This window comes from Phyllobates terribilis, unplaced genomic scaffold (assembly GCF_046119375.1).
Source record: "Phyllobates terribilis strain yellow unplaced genomic scaffold, ASM4611937v1 Scaffold_5__5_contigs__length_657084704, whole genome shotgun sequence".
NCBI classification, from domain to species: domain Eukaryota; kingdom Metazoa; phylum Chordata; class Amphibia; order Anura; family Dendrobatidae; genus Phyllobates; species Phyllobates terribilis.
The window spans coordinates 64,075,179-64,098,952 of record NW_027362765.1 but is presented as its reverse complement, the minus strand read 5'-3'; the positions used below and the strand labels follow the sequence as shown (position 1 = coordinate 64,098,952).

General features: G+C 43.1%; 1 protein-coding gene across 1 annotated transcript in view; it reads left to right on the top strand.

Annotated features, from left to right (window-relative positions):
• The window catches only part of LOC141271982 (uncharacterized), a 41,468-nt gene extending 17,975 nt beyond the window's left edge, over positions 1 to 23,493 (top strand). Inside the window, exon 6 of the mRNA XM_073682242.1 lies at positions 21,141 to 23,493. Coding sequence (XP_073538343.1) covers positions 21,141 to 22,573 — 1,433 coding nt within the window. The 3' untranslated portion in view covers positions 22,574 to 23,493. The remainder of the gene's footprint in view (positions 1 to 21,140) is intronic.
• The last annotated feature ends 281 nt before the right edge of the window (positions 23,494 to 23,774 follow it).

Genomic DNA, 23,774 nt, shown 5'->3' with positions numbered 1-23,774 from the left:
GATGCGTGTAGTATTGTTTGATCCATGAAACACCTAATTAAATTCGGGGTTCAATTAGAATTGGTATTAAGCAGTCCTCCTCATCATGCTGTTCACATTTTTCGCTCTGTTACTGTTAAAGAGAGCAGTGCAGGAGAGCACGTGATGGAGATAAGCGGACAGCGATAGCGCCGCTCACTGGTACATTTGGAAACGCAAGGTATTTGACAAAAGCCTTATTTCCAAGGTTTAAATCGATCTGCCCACTACACATTGGCTACATTACAATCAGGATGGTCTTTAACTCTTGTAGTTGACCTCTCTATGTGTCAAAATAGTCTGGGGCAGAGCAGGACCCAGACCTGACTGTTTAAACACTTGCCCATGTAAAGCTATATATGACCAAATGTACAGACCAAAAAGGCGGAGCCACACTCCTATATGTACAAAGTACAAAAAACTAAAGCAAAACCAAAGAAATGAGCCAGATCCCATGTTGTAAATGCAATATGTAGGTGCACATTCCACATGTCACATCTGGAGAGCCAATTTATGAATAAGTAGATTATTATTAGATCATAGAATCATAGAATGGTAGAGTTGGAAGGGTCCTCCTGGGTCATCTGGGTTCAGTTGCAGAGATCGCAGAGCAGCTGCGCTGTCAGTCTCTGGAGGTGAATCAATTTTCTGTTGTGAGGTTCAGCAACATCACCAGCAGCTACAGTTGCTAATGTGGGGGTCTCTGCAGGCAGACCTGTCCAGCCTGAACCCAAGGTTGCCCTCCCGGACAGGTTTTCAGGAGGTAGGGACAAGTTTTTTGTATTCAAGGAAGCCTGCAATCTGTATTTTAAACTTTGTCCTTCCTTACTCCTCCGGAAGTGAGGAGCAACGAGTAGGAATTGTGATCTCACTCCTGCGTTTTCTTTACCGCAGGATTCAGTTTGTCTCTAGTCTGTACAGTTTTTTGGGGGGGCTCTGAACCTCATTTATGATGACTGAGTCGCCTTGGCTGAGTCTAGGTTACGTCGCCTTCAGCAGGATAATCGGTCAGCTCTGAATTCCGTAGATGGACAATGGATTCTAAATGGAATGACAGCCCTTAGAAGCAAATTTTGTAAGGGTCTTACTGAAAGGTTGAAAGATGCTTTGGCAGTCCTTGGAGGCTGCAATGTCATTGGCCATACGTATTGATAGACACCTATCAATACGTCTAGATCGGAGTGACTAAAGTGAGGACCACAAAAAATCACCTCCTATCTAGACACTTCACTGCTGAGGAGACTAGATCGTAGTTGCTGGAGTGAGGGCCTCAAAAAATCAACTCCAATCTAGACGCAACCTTGCCGGAAGCAGTATTCAAATACATGGGTGGCGCCAGCAGTGAGTGAATGCTGTGCTGCCCATGACTAAATAGCAGGATCACACCCCTATCACTGAATACAGCAGGTAGGACAAAGTGTATATAATGTTATAAAATCATTATACTACCACCAATTTTAATGAAAAAAGCATGTTAGTGATGCACATTGCATCACTAACAATGCTATGGGGGCAGTGTACATAGCAACTAGGACTTGACAGGTTCCCTTTAAAGAATTGTTTTGCCACGGCACCAATACTCAGTCAGCCCGATGTTTCCCAACCCTTTATTGTTTAAGTTGGTGCGTCGGATGTGGAGGTTGGGGCTGTGTTGTCTCAGGGTCCGTCCCCTGGTAAATCGCGTCCATGCGCTTTCTTTTCTAAAAATTTGTCTTCGGCTGAGAGAAATTATGACGTGGGTAATAGGGAACTTTTGACGATCAAATTGGCTTTCGAAGAATGGCGACATTGGTTGGAGGGGGCTGTCCATCCTATTACTGTTATCACTGACCATAAAAACCTGACATATCTCCAGTCAGCTAAACGTCTCAAACCTAGGCAAGCCAGATAGTCCCTGTTTTTTACTAGGTTCAATGTTGTTGTCACTTTTTGTCCAGGGATCAAAAATGTCAAGGCTGATGCTTTGTCCAGGAGCTTCCCTGGTCGCAGTGACAATGAGAACCCTGCCCCGATATTACAGAATGGGGTAGTCATTTCGGCATTATATCCTGAACTGGAGGATGAGGTGTTGGAATCTCAGGGGAATGCCCCTGCCTCTTGCCCTTCAGGAAGGTTATTTGTACCATCTAATATGCGCCGCAAAGTAGTTAAGGAACATCATAACTCTGTGCATGCTGGTCATTCAGGTAGTAAGGAAACCGCGGACCTCCTCTCTCGTCGTTTTTGGTGGCCGGGGTTGCCTCGGGATGTGATTGAACACGTAGCTGCTTGTAGTATTTGCGCACGTTCTAAGGTTTCGCATACCCATCCGTCTGGTACTCTTCTTCCGCTACCTATCCCTAGTAGGCCATGGACACACTTGTCCATGGATTTTATTACTGACCTGGTGGTTTTGGTGGTTGTAGATAGGTTCAGTAAAATGGTTCACTTCGTCACATTACCTGCACTTCCAAATGCCAAGACACTTGCTCAGGTGTTTATAAATGAGATTGTGAAGCTTCACGGTGTTCCCACCGTTGTGTCAGATCGAGATTCCCAGTTTGTTTCCAAGTTCTGGAAAGAATTCTGTTCTCGACTGAGGGTTCAGCTGTCCTTTTCCTCTGCCTTCCACCCTCAGTCGAATGGACAGACCGAGCGCGTCAATCAGAATTTGGAGATCTACCTCAGATGTTTCATCTCTGAAAATCAGGAGGATTGGGCATCCTACTTACCGCTGGCAGAATTTGCCATTAATAATCATTGTCAAGAATCCACTGGCAGATCGCCGTTCTTTGGTGCATATGGTTACCATCCACAGTTTGGTACCATTAGTGAGGGAGGAGCTTCGTGAGTTCCTGAGGAGGAATGTTTTGCTTTGTCGCTCTCCTCGGTGTGGCGGGGGGTTCTGAGTAATTTAAAGATCATGGGAGACAAGTATAAACGCATGGCTGACAGAAAACGCTTGCCAAGTCCGGACCTGAATGTGAATGACTTTGTGTGGTTGTCTACCAGAAATATTAAAATGATAGTTCCTTCTTGGATCCTGGGACCTAGCTTTATTGGTCCCTATAAAATAACCGCCGTCATTAACCCAGCAGTGTTTCGTTTTTAGCTACCTCAGGCCCTTAAGGTCCACAATGTTTTCCACAGGTACCTACTCAAGAAATATGTGGAACCTCTTGAGCCCTCTCCTCTACTGCCGCCCCCCAATAATGGTTGATGGTAATCTGGAGTTTCAGATTTCGGGGATTGTAGATTCTCATCTCCAACGTCATTCTCTACAATACTTGATGCACTGGAACGGTTATGGTCCAGAGAGGATGTGGGTTTCAGCATCAGAGGTGAATGCTCCCAGATTGGTTTGTTCATTTCATATCTGTTATCCTGAGAAACCTGGTCCTGAATGTCCGGAGGCCACTCGTAGAGGAGGGGGTACTGTCACAAATGTGTCAGCTATGACAGACAGTCGCCCTGCAGTTGGTTGCAAGAGATCTCTTTGTTTGGCATTACAGACACCTTCTGTGAAGGCTATTCAAGATAATCCCCTGTCAATCATTATGCACTGTTTGGTGGGTTTTATAAAGCTCTACATATGCAAATCTGAGACACTGCAGCTGCAAGGGAGTGACATTCCTTCTAGCAGCTGTGAGTGACAAACCCCCGCAGCAGCTGCAAGCTGCTACAGGGTGGCCCCTCCCCCAGGCCATGTTCTCTTGTGTGTAAAATACTAGAATTCAACGTTGAATTATGGGAATAAGGTGCATCTGAGTGATACACAAAATAGATTGTTGGAAACCTAAGAGAATGGAGAATCTCACCATTCCTCTCTTCACCGCCCAGCAAGCAAAAATAAGGAGATATGCAGCACAGTCTTTCAGAAGCCCCTAGGGCCCTGTGTTTGGTCTCCACGCGTAGCAGGGGCCCGGCTGGATCCGATGACACCAGAAAAGGCTCCCTAGGACCGTCCAGTAACAAAATATAGCCCGTTTTAGTTTTTAGCTGGGAAAGAACAGTCGTGGAGACTTGGTCTCGACCAGGGGGCAGTAGTGGGAGTGACCCAGAGAGTTTAAAGGTCTCTGTTGCTAGAGCCTATTGTCTTTTCCTGGGAATGTCGTGATGTGAAGTTGTGTGACACTAGGGAAAGGGTGAAGTGGAGACCTCCTAGTCTGGTCTAGCATCACCCTGTCTCAACTAACGTCCCTCTGTAGCCTCCTCAGCTATCGCTGATCGCGTGCCTCGCCCTACTTTTCCTGGGTATAGCTACAGCTAGGGAAATATATAATAAATTGGGTACAGTAGTTCAATGCAGTTTGTGGGGAATATTTTTTCATAAGAATTTGGTAAAGTTATGAAATGTCCTATAAATGTCTGTCCTATTCCTGATCTAAGGGCTTTTACCTGAGATGAATCTGTGCTACAGTAAATTTGTCACTTAAACATGAGCCATGTATGAGGGAGTCGGATTCGTGGAGTCAGTGTCGGGGTCATGGAAATTGAGGAGTTGGAGGTTTGGCTTACCGACTCCACAGCCCTGGCAACAACCTACTGCACCAAGTTGAAAAAAGGCACCTGTCAGATTTAAATGACAGTATGAACATTGACCACATCTATAATTTCCTTTTGGAACACTTTTTGCCAACCAATTCTGGTTGTCTCTGTCCATTCTATTCCTCACAATCTGGTCCTTTAAATTTCTGCTCCTTTTGTAGGAAAAAAGTGTTTTTTTTCACTGCTTTTTCCTGGAGATATTTATCAGATTCTACTAGGTGCCAATTCCTTCTAATAGCCGTCTGTATGGCATTGTCCATGTATATGTTTGAAAGTGAATGTGAATCTATCTGATTCTTTCCTGTTTTTACCACTTTTCAGTAACTGTTTTTGTGGGATTTCGGACACTTTTTCCAAAGCATCATTAAGGAGTGGTGTAGGATATCCTCGATCTATAAAATTATTTTGAAGCTCCGTGGCCTGCTTATGGAAACCCACATCACTATTGTTAATTTTTCGTAGCCTCATAAATTGGCTAAACGGCAAATCCTTTTTGGTATGAAGCGGGTGCACACTATCATAATGCAATAAGGAGTTTGTTGTTGTAGGTTTTTTAAAAGTTTCTGTGTGAATAAACCCTTCTTTTATAATAATTTTGACATATAGAAATTCTAATGAACTACCACCCCAATTAGCTGTAAACTTCATATTTTCGGGGTTAGTATCATTTCAAATGCCTCACAAAATTATCAAACTCCTCTCTTCCCCCCGCCCATACAAAAATCACGTCATCCACGTAGCGAAAATACACACGGACATGCTTAATGTATGGATTACTCTCATTGGTGATGTATTTATTTAAAAACGGCTAGAAAAATAAGTTGGGAAATGTACATGAGACCGGAGTCCCCATTGCTGTACCAGTTCGTTGACAAAACCACCTATCATGAAATTTGAACGCATTATGTGTCAATATAAATTTTAACCATTGAGTAATAAATTCTATTAGATGGTAATCTTTACTCTGGCTCTCCAACCGTTCTTTTATCGCCAAAACCCCAACATCCTGTGGAATTCGGGTGTAGAGGCTCTCTACATCTATAGAGGTCAGCATGAAATCATCTTGCCAATCAATGTCATTCAAGGCTTTGAGAAAATCTCCTGTATCTTTCAAATAGAAGGGGACATTCTTTAACATTGGTCTTAACAACCAGTCCAGGTATTTTGACAATGGTTCTGTGATCGAACCAATGCCTGAGATTATGGTGGGGATGTTAGGGATTTATGAATTTTTGGGATGTAATACCAGTAAGATTTTTCTGGGAAACTCTGGGATAAGTTTTTTCGCTGCATTCTGTGTTAAAATGCCTTTCTCTACTTGTTCTCTCATAAAAGTACGTAATTTGCTTTTATATCTGTTGGTAGGATCCAAACTTAATTCTATATAGGTGTTACCATCCAATAATTGTTTGAAGGATTCTGCGAAATAATCCTCCTTTTTTAATAAAACCAAATTATCTCCTTTGTCGGCTTTTCTGACCAAGATTTCATTTCTTTTAAAACCCCTAATTCGCCATTCGGGAGGAAACAAAGCGCTCCTGATGTGAGCATCGCATTGTGCATGCGCGGTAAATGAGTAACATCAGTGCATATCACAGGGCCCTGTGACGTGCACTGGTCTTACTCATTTCCTGCGCATGTGCAATGCGACGCTCACATCAGGAGCGCTTTGTTTCCTGCGCACCAGAACAGCGCGGAACAGTGCAGAGACAAACGGGCCGGGAGGAAACAAAGCGCTCCTGATGTGAGCATCGCATTGTGCATGCGCGGTAAATGAGTAACATCAGTGCATATCACAGGGCCCTGTGACGTGCACTGGTCTTACTCATTTCCTGCGCATGTGCAATGCGACGCTCACATCAGGAGCGCTTTGTTTCCTGCGCACCAGAACAGCGCGGAACAGTGCAGAGACAAACGGGCCGGGAGGAAACAAAGCGCTCCTGATGTGAGCATCGCATTGTGCATGCGCGGTAAATGAGTAACACCAGTGCATATCACAGGGCCCTATGACGTGCAGGAGAGGGGGGGGACATGCTAAATAAGCAGATAGGTGGGGATTTCTCGGCTAACTAAAATGATAGGCAGGGATTTCTGGGCATCCGGCAGACGCCAAGCATGTGAAAACAGATTTTTATAAAACTTCATTTCACTGCAAGCAGACCTCTACTATGGGCCATACAGGCATGTATAGATTTACTTTTCTATAACCTGTATGCCCATATTAGAGGTCTCAAATCTCCCAGGGGGTGACAGATTCCCTTTATTTACTCTATCCTGAAAAAGATCTATGGTATTCTCGGGGCTAATAGGTGGCACACAGTAGGATCTGATTCCCCCCAGTGAAAGGTCTCATTGGGGGGTCCATTGATTGTATATTACGGCTTGTCAAATCGTCGTCACTTAGATTTAATAATCGTTCTACATCTTTTAACAACGCAGGATCTTGCTTTTTAAGGATACTAAAGCCTAGGGGATCTAGAGTTAGCGGAATCTCTCCTATGTTTTGCGTTGAGATAGTTACCGTTTCTTTAGTTTTGAAAGCTTTAAACAGATGTAATTTTCTAATAGATACAAACAGCTCGATTTTAAACTCTGTTAGATCAAACCTATATGGAATACAAAAATGTAATCCTTTTGACAGTAACAATGCATGATTTTGATTAAGTTTATGCTCAGTTAAATTTATTATTTCATTAGCGCATTCACTTTTGTCCACTAGTTCCTCCATGACACGTGTTTTCTTATTCTCCCTGTTCTTTCGGAAACCTCTTTTGCCCCCTCTCCTGGTCTTCCTCCTAAAGGGTTAGTCAGTAGACATATCTGTGAAGTCCATATCACGACTTGATGTCATATCTTCGTTTATACTGGAATCAGAATCAGTTGTCCAGCCCTCCCGATTGGATCGTCTCTTTTCAAACGTACGGACAGGTCTATTTCTATTATACGGTCTATTCTTATTTTTTGACTTGGCACTCTTATTCCAGGAAAAAATAGCTGCATTGTAAAAATCGCTCTAGTCTCGGATGAACTTGTCCTTCTTTCTTTGTTTAATCTCTGCCTGCAGCGGAATCAATCGTTTGTCCAGTTTAGTAGAAAATGCTTTCCATTGGTGATCTGTGAGCCTGTTTTTTAATTCATTTTTGGCTTTTGCCAGATCTAGCATCAAACTTGCATATTCTTTTTCATTCTGTTGCAAAACCAATTTTAAAAGTTTTTGAGAACATTCTAACTGAATTTTATCCCATTCAGTATGAAAATCTGCATCATCTTGATACTGTGAAATTTCTTTGTAGACTCTCAATCCTCGTGGCACTCGTGCCGATTCAATATAGGATTTTAATGAATTGATTGTCCAAAATAATCTTATTTCTTTCTCAGCTAAGCTATTAATTTTTTTGCTCAAGGGATTTAGTTCCCAAAGCCTGTATCTCATCAGTGAGATTGCAGTCCGTGAAAAATAACCCCGCATCTTCCCTGCCCGCCAATAAGCCACTTCTGATCGTGGGCTCTTCCAAGGGTAAGCTTGACTTGGTCTTCCATATCTTTGGTTGCCCAGATGCTAGAAAATGTGCCAAGTCTCAAAGTAAAAGTTCTGTTGCTATGCACATCAAAGAGAAGCTAACAGGCACCAATCTCTATACACACCTATTTCAGTCAATAGTCCCATGCATTGTAGTGATTTAGCCCCTGGCAAAACACTTGAGGTGGTGCTGTGTGAAGTAAAAACTGTGCAATATCCAAGAAGAAAGAAAACAGTTGGTAGTCTAGCACACATGGCTGAATTTTTGTTCCTCTGCCTTTCCCGTGACCCTCACGTTGCATACATTTTGGTTGACAGTTATTACTGGTTGTTCACACTTCTAGACCCATGCTACAAGGAGAACTTTCTAACTCTCCTTCCCGTGGCAGAGAGGTCTAGTAAAATGTCGCAGTACCAGAAGGCCCTATTGAGGAATTATTAAAAAAATTCCCATCTCAAAATGCTGGCGGCAGAGGTCACAGTTGCTTGGACAGGCGAGGGAGACATAAATACGATGCAGCAGAGGCAGGGGAACACTGGCAAAGGTGTGGGACAGTTTTCTCAGCCCCTCCCAATGCCCAAACCCTGATGCACGGGGTACTCTGACAAGGAGGAAAAGTTTTGGAAGATGCTGAAAGGATTACCTTGCCAACAGTAGCAACGTACTCCTTGATTCCTCTGTGCCTTATAAATATTGGGTATCCAAACTGGACACGTGGCATCTACTGGCTCTCTACGCCTTGGAGGTCCTAGCTAGCCATGCCGCAAGCGTTTTATCAGAGCAGGTTTTTAGTGCCGCCGTGGGCATTTTAACAGATGCGGTCATCTGCCTGTCAACTGAAAATGCTGACAGGCTGATTCTTATGAAAATGAACAAGGGCTGGAATGGTCAAAACTTCTCAACACCACCGGATGATAGCAGCGGAACATAAAGTGAAATCCAGTGGCTTTTTTTGGGAGGTCTATTCCCATGCACCTCACACCCAGACATGGGTATGCGCTTCCTCATTTTCTGTTGTCCTCCTCCTTCTCCTCATCCTCCACCACCACATCACCAGGGTGACCGTGATGCGACACCCACATAATTTTTTTTAAGGGTGCTTATGATGTCCGCATGACATTTTTTTAGAGGCCTACCTTTAATATTCTGTATGTTATACAGTATATTCATGTATGCCCCCCAGGGGTAAATATTTTTCAGCCCATGCACTTAGTACATGAGCATTATCAGTATAGGAGACCCACTTCTTAACAATGGGAACAAATTTTTTAATGGTGCCCTCCTCTGAGTCTCTTCAAGGGGGGTATTGGAGTGCAGCTAAATTTTTGGCAGCCCTTGCAGTCACTGCATATGCAATAACAGTATAGGAGACCAGCTCCTTAATAATGGGATACAACAAAGCATAGCCGGCTGATGGCCCTCTAACAATAGTAAGGGCCGCCTGATAGCCCTGTTAAGATAGGCTTTGTGACTTTGAGTCCCTCCTTCATAAATGAAACAGGATGTGTCTGATCATGTCTCACACACCACATGGGCAGATAAGGTAGTAAAATGTTAAAATGACATTTACTAGTGAATGTATTTTTCACCGTTGAAAGCAATGCAAAGTGCAAAAAACGCTATGTGTGAACATAGCCAAAGGTATGGAGGAGTGTTTTTTTTTGTCTTGTATACAAGTAATTAACCTGAAAGTATGTCCCTTAATGTTTTTTCCAGGAAATTTCATATTTGGCTTTGTTTTTATATGTTTTATTGTGAATCCGTAAAAGTGGCGTAATACTCTGACAACATTGTTCACAGCAGTGACCTGGGAGTCAGAGATGCTTCCAGGGGTCTTCCCCATGCTGTTCCCATGTCATTTGAGCACTGTTCTCACAGGTTTGGGCAAGTTTTAGGCTCCCTGCAGACCTCCGGAGGGGGCCGCTGAAAAAATGCTTGAGATTCCCATTGACTTTCATAGTTCAAGGGGAAATGTATTTAATATTATGGAGTGGCCTAGTCAAAGCCCAGATCTTAATCCCATTGAGAATCTGCGGTCAGACTTGATAATTGGTGTTGACCAGAGGAAACAATCTAACTTGAAGGAGCTGGAGCAGTTTTGCCAATAGGAATTGGCAAAAATCCTAATGGCAAGATGTTGAAAGCTCATATACAGTGGGGAAAATAAGTATTTGAGTACTTATTTCTCACTGCAAAATGCAAAAAAGATTATCCAATTATACAATGTGATTTTCTTGATTTTTTTTTTTCTTTTGCATATTTTATCTCTCAATGTTACAATTAACCTACCCTAAAAATTATAGACTGTTCATGTCTTTGTCAGTGGGCAAACTTACTAAAACAGTAAGGGATCAAATACTTATTTCCCCCCACTCTAGACTTATCCAAAGCGACGTGCAGCTGTAATTGCAACAAAAGGAGGTTCTACAAAGTAGAATAGTGAATGGTTATGCACACTGAAGTTTTCAATTATTTTGTCCTGTTTGTTTGCTTCACAAAAAAAGAAAACCAAATGTTCACAGTTGTAGGCATGTTCTTTACATGAACTGATGCGAACCTTAAAAAAAAAAAAAAAAACTGTGAAATTCCAGGTTGTGAGGTGGCAAAACACAAAAAATGCCAAGTGGGGTGAATATGTCCTCAAGCCACTGTCTATGTATATTTTTTATATATATATATACAGTACAGACCAAAAGTTTGGACACACTTTCTCATTTAAAGATTTTTCTGTAATTTCCTGACTATGAAAATTGTACATTCACACTGAAGGCATCAAAACTATGAATTAACACATGTGGAATTATATACTTAACAAAAAAGTGTGAAACAACTGAAAATATGTCTTATATTCTAGGTTCTTCAAAGTAGCCACCTTTTGCTTTGATGACTGCTTTGCACACTCTTGGCATTCTCTTGATGAGCTTCAAGAGGTAGTCACCAGAAATAGTCTTCCAACAATCTTGAAGGAGTTCCCAGAGATACTTAGCACTTGTTGGCCCTTTTGCCTTCACTCTGCGGTCCAGCTCACCCCAAACCATCTCGAATGAGTTCAGGTCTGGTGACTGTGGAGGCCAGGTCATCTGGCGTAGCACCCCATCACTCTCCCCCTTGGTCAAATAGCCCTTACACAGGCTGGAGGTGTGTTTGGGGTCATTGTCCTGTTGAAAAATGAATGATGGTCCAACTAAACGCAAACCGGATGGAATAGCATGCCGCTGCAAGATGCTGTGGTAGCCATGCTGGTTCAGTATGCCTTCAATTTTGAATAAATCCCCAACAGTGTCACCAGAAAAGCACCCCCACACCATCACACCTCCTCCTCCATGCTTCACGGTGGGAACCAGGCATGTAGAGTCCATCCGTTCACCTTTTCTGCGTCACACAAAGACACGGTGGTTGGAACCAAAGATCTCAAATTTGGACTCATCAGACCAAAGCACAGATTTCCACTGGTCTAATGTCCATTCCTAGTGTTCTTTAGCCCAAACAAGTCTCTTCTGCTTGTTGCCTGTCCTTAGCAGTGGTTTCCTAGCAGCTATTTTACCATGAAGGCCTGCTGCACAAAGTCTTCTCTTAACAGTTGTTGAAGATATGTGTCTGCTTCTAGAACTCTGTGTGGCATTGATCTAGACGCTAATCTGAGCTGCTGTTAACCTGCGATTTCTGAGGCTGGTGACTTGGATAAACTTATCCTCAGAAGCAGAGGTGACTCTTGGTCTTCCTTTCCTGGGGCGGTCCTCATGTGAGCCAGTTTCTTTGTGGTGCTTGATGGTTTTTGCAACTGCACTTGGGGACACTTTCAAAGTTTTCCCAATTTTTCGCACTGACTGACCTTCATTTCTTAAAGTAATGATGGCCACTCGTTTTTCTTTACTTAGCTGCTTTTTTCTTGCCATAATAATACAAATTCTAACAGTCTATTCAGTAGGACTATCAGCTGTGTATCCACCAGACTTCTGCACAACACAACTGATGGTCCCAACCCCATTTATAAGGCAAGAAATCCCACTTATTAAACCTGACAGGGCACACCTGTGAAGTGAAAACCATTTCCGGTGACTACCTCTTGAAGCTCATCAAGAGAATGCCAAGAGTGTGCAAAGCAGTCATCAAAGCAAAAGGTGGCTACTTTGAAGATCCTAGAATATAAGACATATTTTCAGTTGTTTCACACTTTTTTGTTAAGTATATAATTCCACATGTGTTAATGCATAGTTTTGATGCCTTCAGTGTGAATGTACAATTTTCAAAGTCATGAAAATACAGAAAAATCTTTAAATGAGAAGGTGTGTCCAAACTTTTGGTCTGTACTGTAATATATATACAGTGCTGGCCAAAAGTATTGGCACCCCTGCAATTCTGTCAGATAATACTCAGTTTCTTCCTGAAAATGATTGCAATCACTAATTCTTTGGTATTATTATCTTCATTTAATTTGCTTGCAAGGAAAAAACACAAAAGAGAATGAAGCAAAAATCAAATCATTGATCATTTCACACAAAACTCCAAAAAAGGGCCGGACAAAAGTATTGGCACCCTCAGCCTAATACTTGGTTGCACAACCTTTAGCCAAAATAACTGCGAACAACCGCTTCCGGTAACCATCAATGAGTTTCTTACAATGCTCTGCTGGAATTGTAGACCATTCTTCTCTGGCAAACTGCTCCAGGTCCCTGATATTTGAAGGGTGCCTTCTCCAAACTGCCATTTTGAGATCTCTGCACAGGTGTTCTATGGGATTCAGGTCTGGACTCATTGCTGGCCACCTTAGAAGTCTCCAGTGCTTTCTCTCAAACCATTTTATAGTGCTTTTGGAAGTGTGTTTTGGGTCATTGTCCTGCTGGAAGACCCATGACCTCTGAGGGAGACCCAGCTTTCTCACACTGGGCCCTACATTATGCTGCAAAATTTGTTGGTAGTCTTCAGACTTCATAATGCCATGCACACGGTCAAGCAGTCCAGTGCCAGAGGCAGCAAAGCAACCCCAAAACATCAGGGAACCTCCGCCATGTTTGACTGTAGGGACCGTGTTCTTTTCTTTGAATGCCTTTTTTTTTTCCTGTACACTCTATGTTGATGCTTTTTCCCAAAAAGCTCTACTTTTGTCTCATCTCATCTGACCAGAGAACATTCTTCCAAAACGTTTTAGGCTTTCTCAGGTAAGTTTTGGCAAACTCCAGCCTGGCTTTTTTATGTCTTGGGGTAAGAAGTGGGGTCTTCCTGGGTATCCTACCATACAGTCCCTTTTCATTCAGACGCCGATGGATAGTACGGGTTGACACTGTTGTACCCTCAGACTGCAGGGCAGCTTGAACTTGTTTGGATGTTAGTCGAGGTTCTTTATCCACCATCCGCACAATCTTGCGTTGAAATCTCTCATCAATTTTTCTTTTCCGTCCACATCTAGGGAGGTTAGCCACAGTGCCATGGGCTTTAAACTTCTTGATGACACTGCGCACGGAAGACATAGGAACATTCAGGTCTTTGGAGATGGACTTGTAGCCTTGAGATTGCTCATGCTTCCTCACAATTTGGTTTCTCAAGTCCTCAGACAGTTCTTTGGTCTTCTTTCTTTTCTCCATGCTCAATGTGGTACACACAAGAACACAGGACAGAGGTTGAGTCAACTTTAATCCATGTTAACTGGCTGCAAGTGTGATTTAGTTATTGCCAACACCTGTTAGGTGCCACAGGTAAGTTACAGGTGCTGTTAATTACACAAATTAGAGAAGCATCACATGATTTTTAAAACAGTGCCAATACTTTTGTCCACCCCCTTTTTTAGGTTTGGTGTGGAATTATATCCAATTTGGCTTTAGGACAATTATTTTTGTGCTTTTTCATTGAAGACAAATTAAATGAAGAGAATAATACCAAAGAATTTGTGATTGCAATCCTTTTCAGGAAGAAACTGAGTATTATCTGACAGAATTGCAGGGGTGCCAATACTTTTGGCCAGCACTGTATATAGTAGTGCTGCGGTGTTCACCCTGTGCGGTAATGAGGCAATGACCCAAGGAAAGGTAAAGTTAAATGTCTTTATTTTCCAAAACTCACAACTCAAATGCAAAAGCTGTCCTCCGGATGACAGCCGAGATATCCAAACAGTCCAAGTAAATCGCCCCACTGCCATCCTGTAGTTCACTCCAAATATAAAAGCCCATGCCGGGTTTTCTTAAATCCGACTTGGTGAAATAGCTTGACCAAGTCCAAACTTTCTTTTATTTTGCACAGCAACCACGGCTGTGTCTGTGATTGCAATGCACTCCAGCGGGTTCAATATGCTTCTGTGCATATCCTAGGGGATACATACTGTCCCTCGCATATAATTCCCTTCACTGCCTCACATATACCCCCCCTCTGTTCAAACTTGTGGGGTTGAACACTTGTCACCATACATGGTGCCCGTGACAGGGCATCCATATTTCCCTGTGACTTCCCCACTCGATGTTCCACCGAGAAACTGAAATTTTGTAGTGACAGGAACCATCTGGTGACTCAAGCATTCCTGTCCTTGGCGTTTCTCATCCATACCAAGGGTGAGTGGTTCGTCACCAAGCAAAACTGTCGCACGAGCAAATAGTGTAGGGTTAATTTTATTCTCCAACAGAGACCAGAACAGGGACAAGTCTCTTCCCAAAACAGTCCCATAAGGAAGGGTCTTCACCACTCCCACCACATGTTTCACCTCCCCACATGGAGTGGAAAAAGTAACCTCTGCTGTCGGGTATTCTCAGAGGTCCCCATGTATGCAAACAACCCCGACTTTCCAACCATTGGGGTTGTTTACGGCAACTAGTGACCCATGGACCAGTGTCACTAGGCTCCCTGAGTCCAAGAGAGCCTCCGTCTGGTACCCGTTTTTGAGTACCTGGCACAGTTGGGATTTGCTGCGTGAGGCATCTGCAGTTGCGTTGCAGACTGTCTGGGCATACATTGAGACTCTGCAGGTAAACCGCAATCCATAGTTTCAGCCAACAGTGGACAGTTGGCAGCCACATGTCCTGGCACTTGACACTGCCAGCACCTGATAGTGGAGACACCATTAGTCCATGAGACCGTTTTAGGGGGACACTGTTCTCCTGCCACCCTCACTCCGGGGTACTCCCTCAGTAGGGGCTCAGTTCTGACTGTCCCAAGAAGAGGGATTTGACTCTTTGATCTGCTCCTGGGCTTGCAGGGCCCAGCGTGATAGTCGCAGTGGGGCAGAGTCCCGTAACCAGGCTAACCACCTGGTCTAGAGTGCCCGGGTCCCCTTGCCCCACCCAATGCTGTATAGTGACTGGCAGAGTTCTCACTAACCGGTCGACCACCACCATCTGGGCCGGAGTCAAGGTCTCAGGCTGAAGCCACCTTTTAACTAGCTGCAGCAAGTTGTATGCCTGAGATCTGGGAAGTTGGCAGGTTCTCTCACTCCGCGGTGCCCTCATACACGGTGAGGAAGGCTTCCACGTCGTACTCTCCACTCAGCTTCCTCAAGGCTGCACAGACCTTGTCCCGGGCCTCACGACTTTCTGGGGTCGGTGCTGGTGGCGTCCCTCGCAGAGCTGCAATCTGCTGCACATTAGGGCGCTGCTGCTGGAACTGCTCCTTCTGTTGCTGCTGAGTGAGGACCAATTGCCTTAGCAGTTCCTCCATTTTGCCTGCAGGCCTGAGCTGTAGCTTTGCTGGCTTAATCAGGGACATGCAGGTTTTGGGGAATGCCTCAGTTCACACTGCCCGCACTCTCCACTATATTGTAGTGCGGCGGTGTTCACACTGTGTGGTAATGAGGCAGTGACCCAAGGAAAGTTCAACTTAAATGTCTTTATTTGCCAAAACTCACAACTCAAATGCAAAAGCGGTCATCTGGATCGCAGCCAGGATATCCAAACAGTCTGAGTAAACCTGTTGCCGTGGGAGACGGCCGCGCCATTCCACTCTTGGATGCGCCAGTTACGTTGCGTTCACAAGCATGTGTTATTCCTTCACCCAGGCTTGTAATGTACAGAGCATCTAGCTCTGCAGCTTGCAAACAAACCACTGACACACCCATAACTTTTTTCTGCAGGTTTTTAAATGAAAACTGTGGACATGAGCCACATGCAAAACCCGGGCTGGAGGGAGTGAACCGCCCCACTGCCATCCTGTAGTTCACTTCAAAAATAAAAGCTCATGCTGGGTTTTCTTAAATCTGACTTGGTGAAATAGCTTGACCAAGTCCAAACTTACTTTTATTTTGCACTGCAACCACAGCTGTGTCTGTGATTTCAATGCACTCCAGCGGGTTCAATATGCTTCTATGCGTATCCTAGGGGATACATACCGTCTCTCACATATAATTCCCCTCACTGTCTCACATATCCCCCCCCCCTCTGTTCAAACTTGTAGGGTTGAACACAAGAAGAAGGAAAAAAATATATATATCTATATGTATATCTATATATCTCTATCTCTATATATACTGTATATATATATATCTCAATATCGGTGGCGAGCATTTTTATTGGTATATGGTCCCCCATCCTATTATGTGCTGTCCACATCCTGGCCTTATCCTGGTATGCTTGGGCCCCTCACCCCCCATCCTGGTATGCATGGCACCCCATCCCTCATTCTGGTATGTATGGTACCCCTCATCCCTATCCTGGTATGCATGGTACCCGATCCCTCATCCCTATCCTGGTATGTATGGTACCCCTCATCCTCGTATGCATGGCACCCCATCCTGGTATGCATGGTACCCCATCCCTCCTCAATCCTGGTATGTATGGTACCCCTCATCCTCAATCCTGGTATGCATGGCACCCCTCATCCCAATACTGGTATGCATGGCACCCCATCCCTCATCCTGGTATGCATTGCCCCCTCATCTCCAATCCTGGTATGCATGGCACCTCTCTTCCCAAATCTGGTATGCATGCCACCCCTCATATCAATACTGGAATGCATGGCTCCCTCATCCCCAATCCTGGTATGTATGGCCCCCCTCATCCCCTATTCTGGTATGCATGGCACCCCTCATCCCCATTCTGGAATGCATGGCACCCCTCATTCACCAATCCTGGTATGCATGGTACCCCATCCCTCATCCTGGCATGTATGGTAACCCTCATCCCCAATCCTGGTATGTATGGTACCCCTCATCCCCTATTCTGGTATGCATGGCACCCCTCATCCCCTATTCTGGTATGCATGGCACCCCTCATCCCCTATCCTGGTATGTGTGGTACCCCTCATCCCTATCCTGGTATGCATGGCACCCCTCACCCCCCTATCCTGGTATGCATGGCACCCCTCACCCCCCTATCCTGGTATGCATGGCACCCCTCACCCCCCTATCCTGGTATGCATGGCACCCCTCATCCCCCTATCCTGGTATGCATAGCACCCCTCATCCCCCTATCCTGGTATGCATGGCCCTCATCCATATCCTGGTATACATGGTGCCCCCTCATCCCTATCCTGGTATGCATGGTACGCCATCCCTCATCCTGGTATGCATGGTACCCCCTCATCCCTATCCTGGTATGCATGGTACCCCCTCATCCCTATCCTGGTATGTATGGTACCCCTCATACGTATCCTGGTATGCATGGCCCATAATCCGTATCCTGGTATGCATGGCCCCTCTTCCTGGTATGCATGGCAACCCTTATCTCTATCCTGGTATGCATGGTACCACATCCCTCATCCTGGTATGCATGGTACCCCCTCATCCCTATCCTGGTATGCATGGTACCTCTCATCCCCAATCCTGGTATGCATGGTACCCCATCCCTCATCCTGGTATGCATGGTACCCCTCATCCCTATCACGCTGCACACTCACAAAAAAAGAAACACTTATACTCGCCTTTCTTCCCTATGCTCCAGCGCTGTGTCCCGTTCTGCCAGAGGCCAGGGGAGGAGTGTGGTGCCGAAGTACAACCGTGCCCATACTGCGCTGTCCGGCGCCATTTTGCTGAAGACACACCGCAAATGTGTTTTCAGTAAAATGGCGCCGGATAGCGCGCTATGCGCATGCACTGATTCCGACGCCACACTCCTACCCCGGACTTCGGCCAGAGCAGAGGCGCCGCGGCAACATGCCTCCCGGTCAGGTAAGTATGTAAGTATGGCGCCGGAGATCGCGGTATGCGTTCCAGTGCCATACACTCCTCTTACCTGTAACAGCTCCATGCATTCTTCTGTCTGGAGCCAGACTGCGCAGCTACGTCGCGCTTGCGCAGTCTCTAAAGGCTTCGGACAGAGGGACGCATCTTCGGTTATATTATAGATATAAATACAGACATCCATTTCCACTTTTTCCCTAGACGGTTGCTGGTCAAAGGTGGAATCGGGTTTGCTACTGTGTATATACAGTTGTGCTCAAAAGTTTACATACCCCGGCAGAATTTTTGCTTTCTTGGTCTTGTTTCAGAGAATATGAAAGATACCAAAAAATCCTTTTCTCCACTCATGGTTATCGGTTGGGTGAAGCCATTTATTGTCAAACTACTGTGTTTTCTCTTTTCAAATCTTAATGACAACCAAAAACATCCAAATGACCCTGATCAAAAGTTCACATACCCCAGTTCTTAATACAGTGTATTACCCCCTCTGACATCAATGACAGCTTGAAGTCTTTTGTAGTAGTTGTGGATGTGGTTCTTTATTTTCTCAGATGGTAAAGCTGCCCATTCTTCTTAGCAAAAAGTCTTCAGTTCCTGTAAATTCCTGGGCTGTTTAGCATGAACTGCACGCTTGAGATCTCCCCAGAGTGGCTCAATGATATTGAGGTCAGGAGACTGAGATGGCCACTCCAGAACCTTCACTTTGTTCTGCTGCAGCCAATGACAGGTCGACTTGGCCTTATGTTTTGGATTGTTGTCATGTTGGAACGTCCAAGTACGTCCCATGCGCGTCTTCCGGGCTGATGAGTGCAAATTTGCCTCCAGTACTTGCTGATAACGTGCTGCATTCATCTTTCCTTCAAATTTTACCAAGTTTCCTGTGCCTTTGTAGCTCACACATCCCAAAAAAATCAGCGATCCACCTCTGGTGTTCCTTTCATCATAGGCCTTGTTGACCTCTCTCTCGAAATGTAACGTTTATTGTTGTGGTCAAAAAGTTAAATTTTGGTCTCATCACTCCAAATTACCTTGTTCCAGATGTTTTGAGGCTTGTCTCTGTGCTGTTTGGCGTATTGTAGGCGTGATACTTTGTGGCATTTGCGCAGTAATGGCTTTCATCTGGCGACTCAACCATGCAGGCCACTTTTCTTCAAGTGCCTCCTAATTGTGCATCTTGAAACAGCCACACCGCTAGTTTTCAGAGAGACCTGAATTTCATCTGATATTATTTGTGGGTTTTTCTTTGCATCCCGAACAATTTTCCTGGCAGTTGTGGTCGAAAGTTTTGTTGGTCTACCTGACCGTGGTTTGGTTTTTACAGTGCCCCTGAGTTTCCATTTGTTAATCACAGTTTGAACGCTGCTGACTGGCATTATCAATTTCTTGGATATCTTTTTGTATCCCTTTCCTGTGTTATACAGTTCAACTACCTTTTCCCATAGATCCATTTACAATTCTTTTGCTTTCCCCATCACTCACAATCCAGAGACATCAGTGGCTGGATGAAAGATGCAAGAGTCTGTCTGGATCCCAGAAACTCACTCAGCTTTTATGCATGCACACTGATTACAAGCAAACAGGTCACAGGTGAGGATGTTACCTTTAGTAGCCATTTAAACCCATTTGTGTCAAATTCTGTGCATGTTATCAGGACAAAATCACCAGGGTATGTGAACTTTTGATCAAGGTCATTTGGATGTTTTTGGTTGTCATTAAGATTTAAAAAGAGAAAACACAGTAGTTTGACAATAAATGGCTTCACCCAACCAATAACCATGAGTGGAGAAAGTTTTTTTGTTATCATTCATATTCTCTGAAACAAGGCCAAGAAAGCAAAAATTCTGCCGGGGTATGTAAACTTTTGTGCACAACTGTACTATACATTCACTGTGAAAGAGCCCAATAACCTGCCTAGTAGCAATAGTAGCCGTTGCCGCGTTTATGATTTGTCAGTTAATTGTGTGATTGTCCTGACAAATGGTGGGACAGTAGTGTCTGTTCCAGACAAATTATTTGCAGCGATAGGGGTATCTTCGTAACCTTACTGACAAATTGATGAGATGCGGAGTGCTTTTCCTGTTATCGTGGCTTATGTGTATATGACCAATCTGCTCCAATGTGCTTTGCTCTGCATTAGGCTATGTTCACACGTTTTGATTTTGCAGCATTTTTGTAAGCAAATTTTCAGCTACGTTTCACAGTACCAGCAAAGTCTGACATTTTAGAAACCTCATGCACACACCTGTTTTTTTTCCCGGACTGTTTTGTCAAAGAGCTGTGTTTTTGAAAAATGCAGCATGTCACTTCCTTCAGCATTTTTCTTCAGCGTTTTTCACCCTTTGAAAGCAATGGGTCGTGCAAAATTGCTACAAAAAATGCAGGTAACAGGTTTTGCTGTGTTTTTGGTGCCAAAACTTGATAACCTTTATCAGATTTTATTTTATGCACTAAACTTCATCAGCATGCACATGAGACAAATGTAACCTGACAAAAGCGCACCAAACACGCAGCAAAAAGCAAAACAAAAAACGCTGCAAAAACTAAGCTTTTTGTAAACTGCTAAAGTGCTTAAAATTTTCATAAAAGAATGCTGCCATAATGTATCGTCAGAACATACCCTTAGAGTGCTTCTACTTGTCAGACAATGTATCAGATGGAATCACCTAATAAAACTGATTTCAGATCCCTTTTATGAGTCTCCTCTGAACCTGTAACTGGAAACGATTCATGACAGACGCAAGGAAATATGAACAGAGAAGATGGCTATAATAGAGAAGTGATATTTTATAAGGACATAACCTGGTGGCCTAACACTGTAAACAATTCGTATTTCTTTTGTAGTCTGTTGTCTTAGTCTGTCAATGATTGAATTGTATTACCGTTTCATGGAAATGCTATAAAATATATAATAATATAAATAGTAATATAATGCCAGTGCAATGTTACTGACAAATAATAAAATCATTTTTTATTCTTGGCAGATGACTGTACCAGGAGCTCAGAGGGATGTCTGATGATTTCAGATTTTCCAGCAAATAATCTTGGTATCGCACCAAATACTTGTGAAGAACATGTCATTATACCAGATACACCTCAAGACTTTCACAGTAAAAATCTGTCATCTGATCCTTTTCAACAGGTCCTTTTTTCTGCTTCATCAAAGACAAATATGGAAAACATAAGTTACAGAAGGGGTGTTGAATATGAAAGAGCTGACAGAAGCCAGAAACAATTTTCATGTTCGGAATGTGAGAAATGTTTCCATTCGAAATCAGGGCTTGTAATGCATCAAAGAACTCACACAGGGGAGAAGCCTTTTTTATGTTCAGAATGTAGGGAATGTTTTACTGATAAAACTTGTCTTGATTCACATCAGATAAGTCACACAGGCAACAAGGTGTTTTCATGCTCCGAGTGTGGGAAATTTTTTAAAAAGAAATCACTTTTAATTAGGCATCAGAGAATTCACACAGGAGAGAAGCCATATTCATGTTCAGAATGTGGGAAATGTTTTAACCAAAAAGCACAGCTTAATAGACATCAGAGAATTCACACAGGAGAAAATACTTTTTTATGTTCAGAATGCGGGAAATGTTTTACAGATAAAACAAGTCTTGATTCACATCAGATAAGTCACACAGGCAACAAGGAGTTTTCATGCTCCGAGTGTGGGAAATTTTTTAAAAATAAATCACTTTTAATTAGACATCAGGGAATTCACACAGGAGAGAAGCCATATTCATGTTCAGAATGTGGGAAATGTTTTAACCAAAAAGAACAGCTTAATAGACATCAGAAAATTCACACAGGAGAAAAGCCTTTTTCATGTTCAGAATGTGGGAAATGTTTTTTAAAAAAATCAGTTTTAATTAGCCATCAGAGAATTCACACAGGAGAGAAGCCATATTCATGTTCAGAATGTGGGAAATGTTTTAACCAAAAAGCACATCTTATTAGGCATCAGAGAATTCACACAGGGGAGAAGCCTTTTTCATGTTCAGAATGTGGGAAATGTTTTATCCATAAAGCACATCTTATTACCCATCAGAAAATTCACACAGGTGAGAAGCCTTTTTCATGTTCAGAATGTGGGAAATGTTTTATCCATAAAGCACATCTTATTAGCCATTACAAAATTCACACAGGACATAAGCCTTTTTCATGTTCAGAATGTGGGAAATGTTTTATAGATAAAACAAGCCTTGTTAAACATCAGATAAGTCACACAGACAACAAGCCGTTTTCATGCTCCCAATGTGGGAATTTTTTTAAACGAAAATCAATTTTAATTAGGCATCAGAGAATTCACACAGGGGAGAAGCCTTTTTCATGTTCGGAATGTGGGAAATGTTTTATCCATAAAACAGATCTTATTAGACATCAGAAAACTCACACAGGGAAGAAGCCTCTGTGATGTTCAGATTGAGGGAAATGTTTGAATTGGAAAACGGAAAAGAAATCTTGTTACTCATCAGAAAACACACACAAAAAAGAAACCATTTTTAATTGTTTTATTGGCAAAATGTAAAAGAAAAAAATCATATTAAAGTCTCCAAACGAAATGGAAAACACTTAAGAGCAGTAAATGATTATTAAAAATGTACACAATTATCATTGAAGCAAAACCTACAAAAGACAAAAATATCTCATACCCTACCATCATTATATATAAATGTAAAGCAAAGTTGCATAATAAATATAGGGTACTTAGTGAACTATTTTTGATCAAAAAAAGTATACAAGCCGTCCCACCAGCGGCAAGGTGACCCTAAATTGGGACGGTACCTATACTGTCTATATTAAAAACCTTACTGTATATCAATTATCATTGACCATTTTTTACTGAAAAGTAATTAGTATTCAAATAATACACATATACACTTACTGTATATATGAACATGAAGAATGTGTATAATATATTTTACATTTCTGTAACTGCAGCTTAAAAAGGTTTTCCAGTGACGCTTTTTTTCCATCCTTTTTGACGTCGACAATGGAGAGATGCTGCTATACATGTTCAAGGCAGTTGCCTGATAGTCATCCAATACCCTGATTGTCTCATCCAATTATTAGGGTGACCTTATAATTTGATGTAACCAGGTGCATTCATAGCAATTATGGGGTCCCAAATCAAGTCTGAATAGGAAACCCTTTCAAACTACTCACCCCCAAACAAAATGAATTAGCATAGTCATGAAGAGTCCAATTCACAACTTTTAAAGACAGAAAAGTGGTGATGCTCCTCAGTGGTGTGCACACAGTATAACACCCCCATGATTGCCCTCCACATAGTATGATACCCCCAAGTCAGTTCCTACTACACATTTACCCTCACTGTATGCCCCAACCGTGTGTTTCCCTACACAATATTAATCCCTATCAGTCCTACATCATAGTATGATGACCTTACACAGTGCCCCTCACACATTATGATGCCCTTAATATTGTAAGAGGCTGCCACTGTCATCTACCCAATACATTGTGATGCTCCAACTGTGTCCCCAAAATTAGTATGAGACCACCACTGGGCTATTTAATACAGTATAATCGGCCCACGGTGCCTCCCAATACAGTTTGAACCCACCACAGTTCTCCCCAATACAAATTAGTGTTCC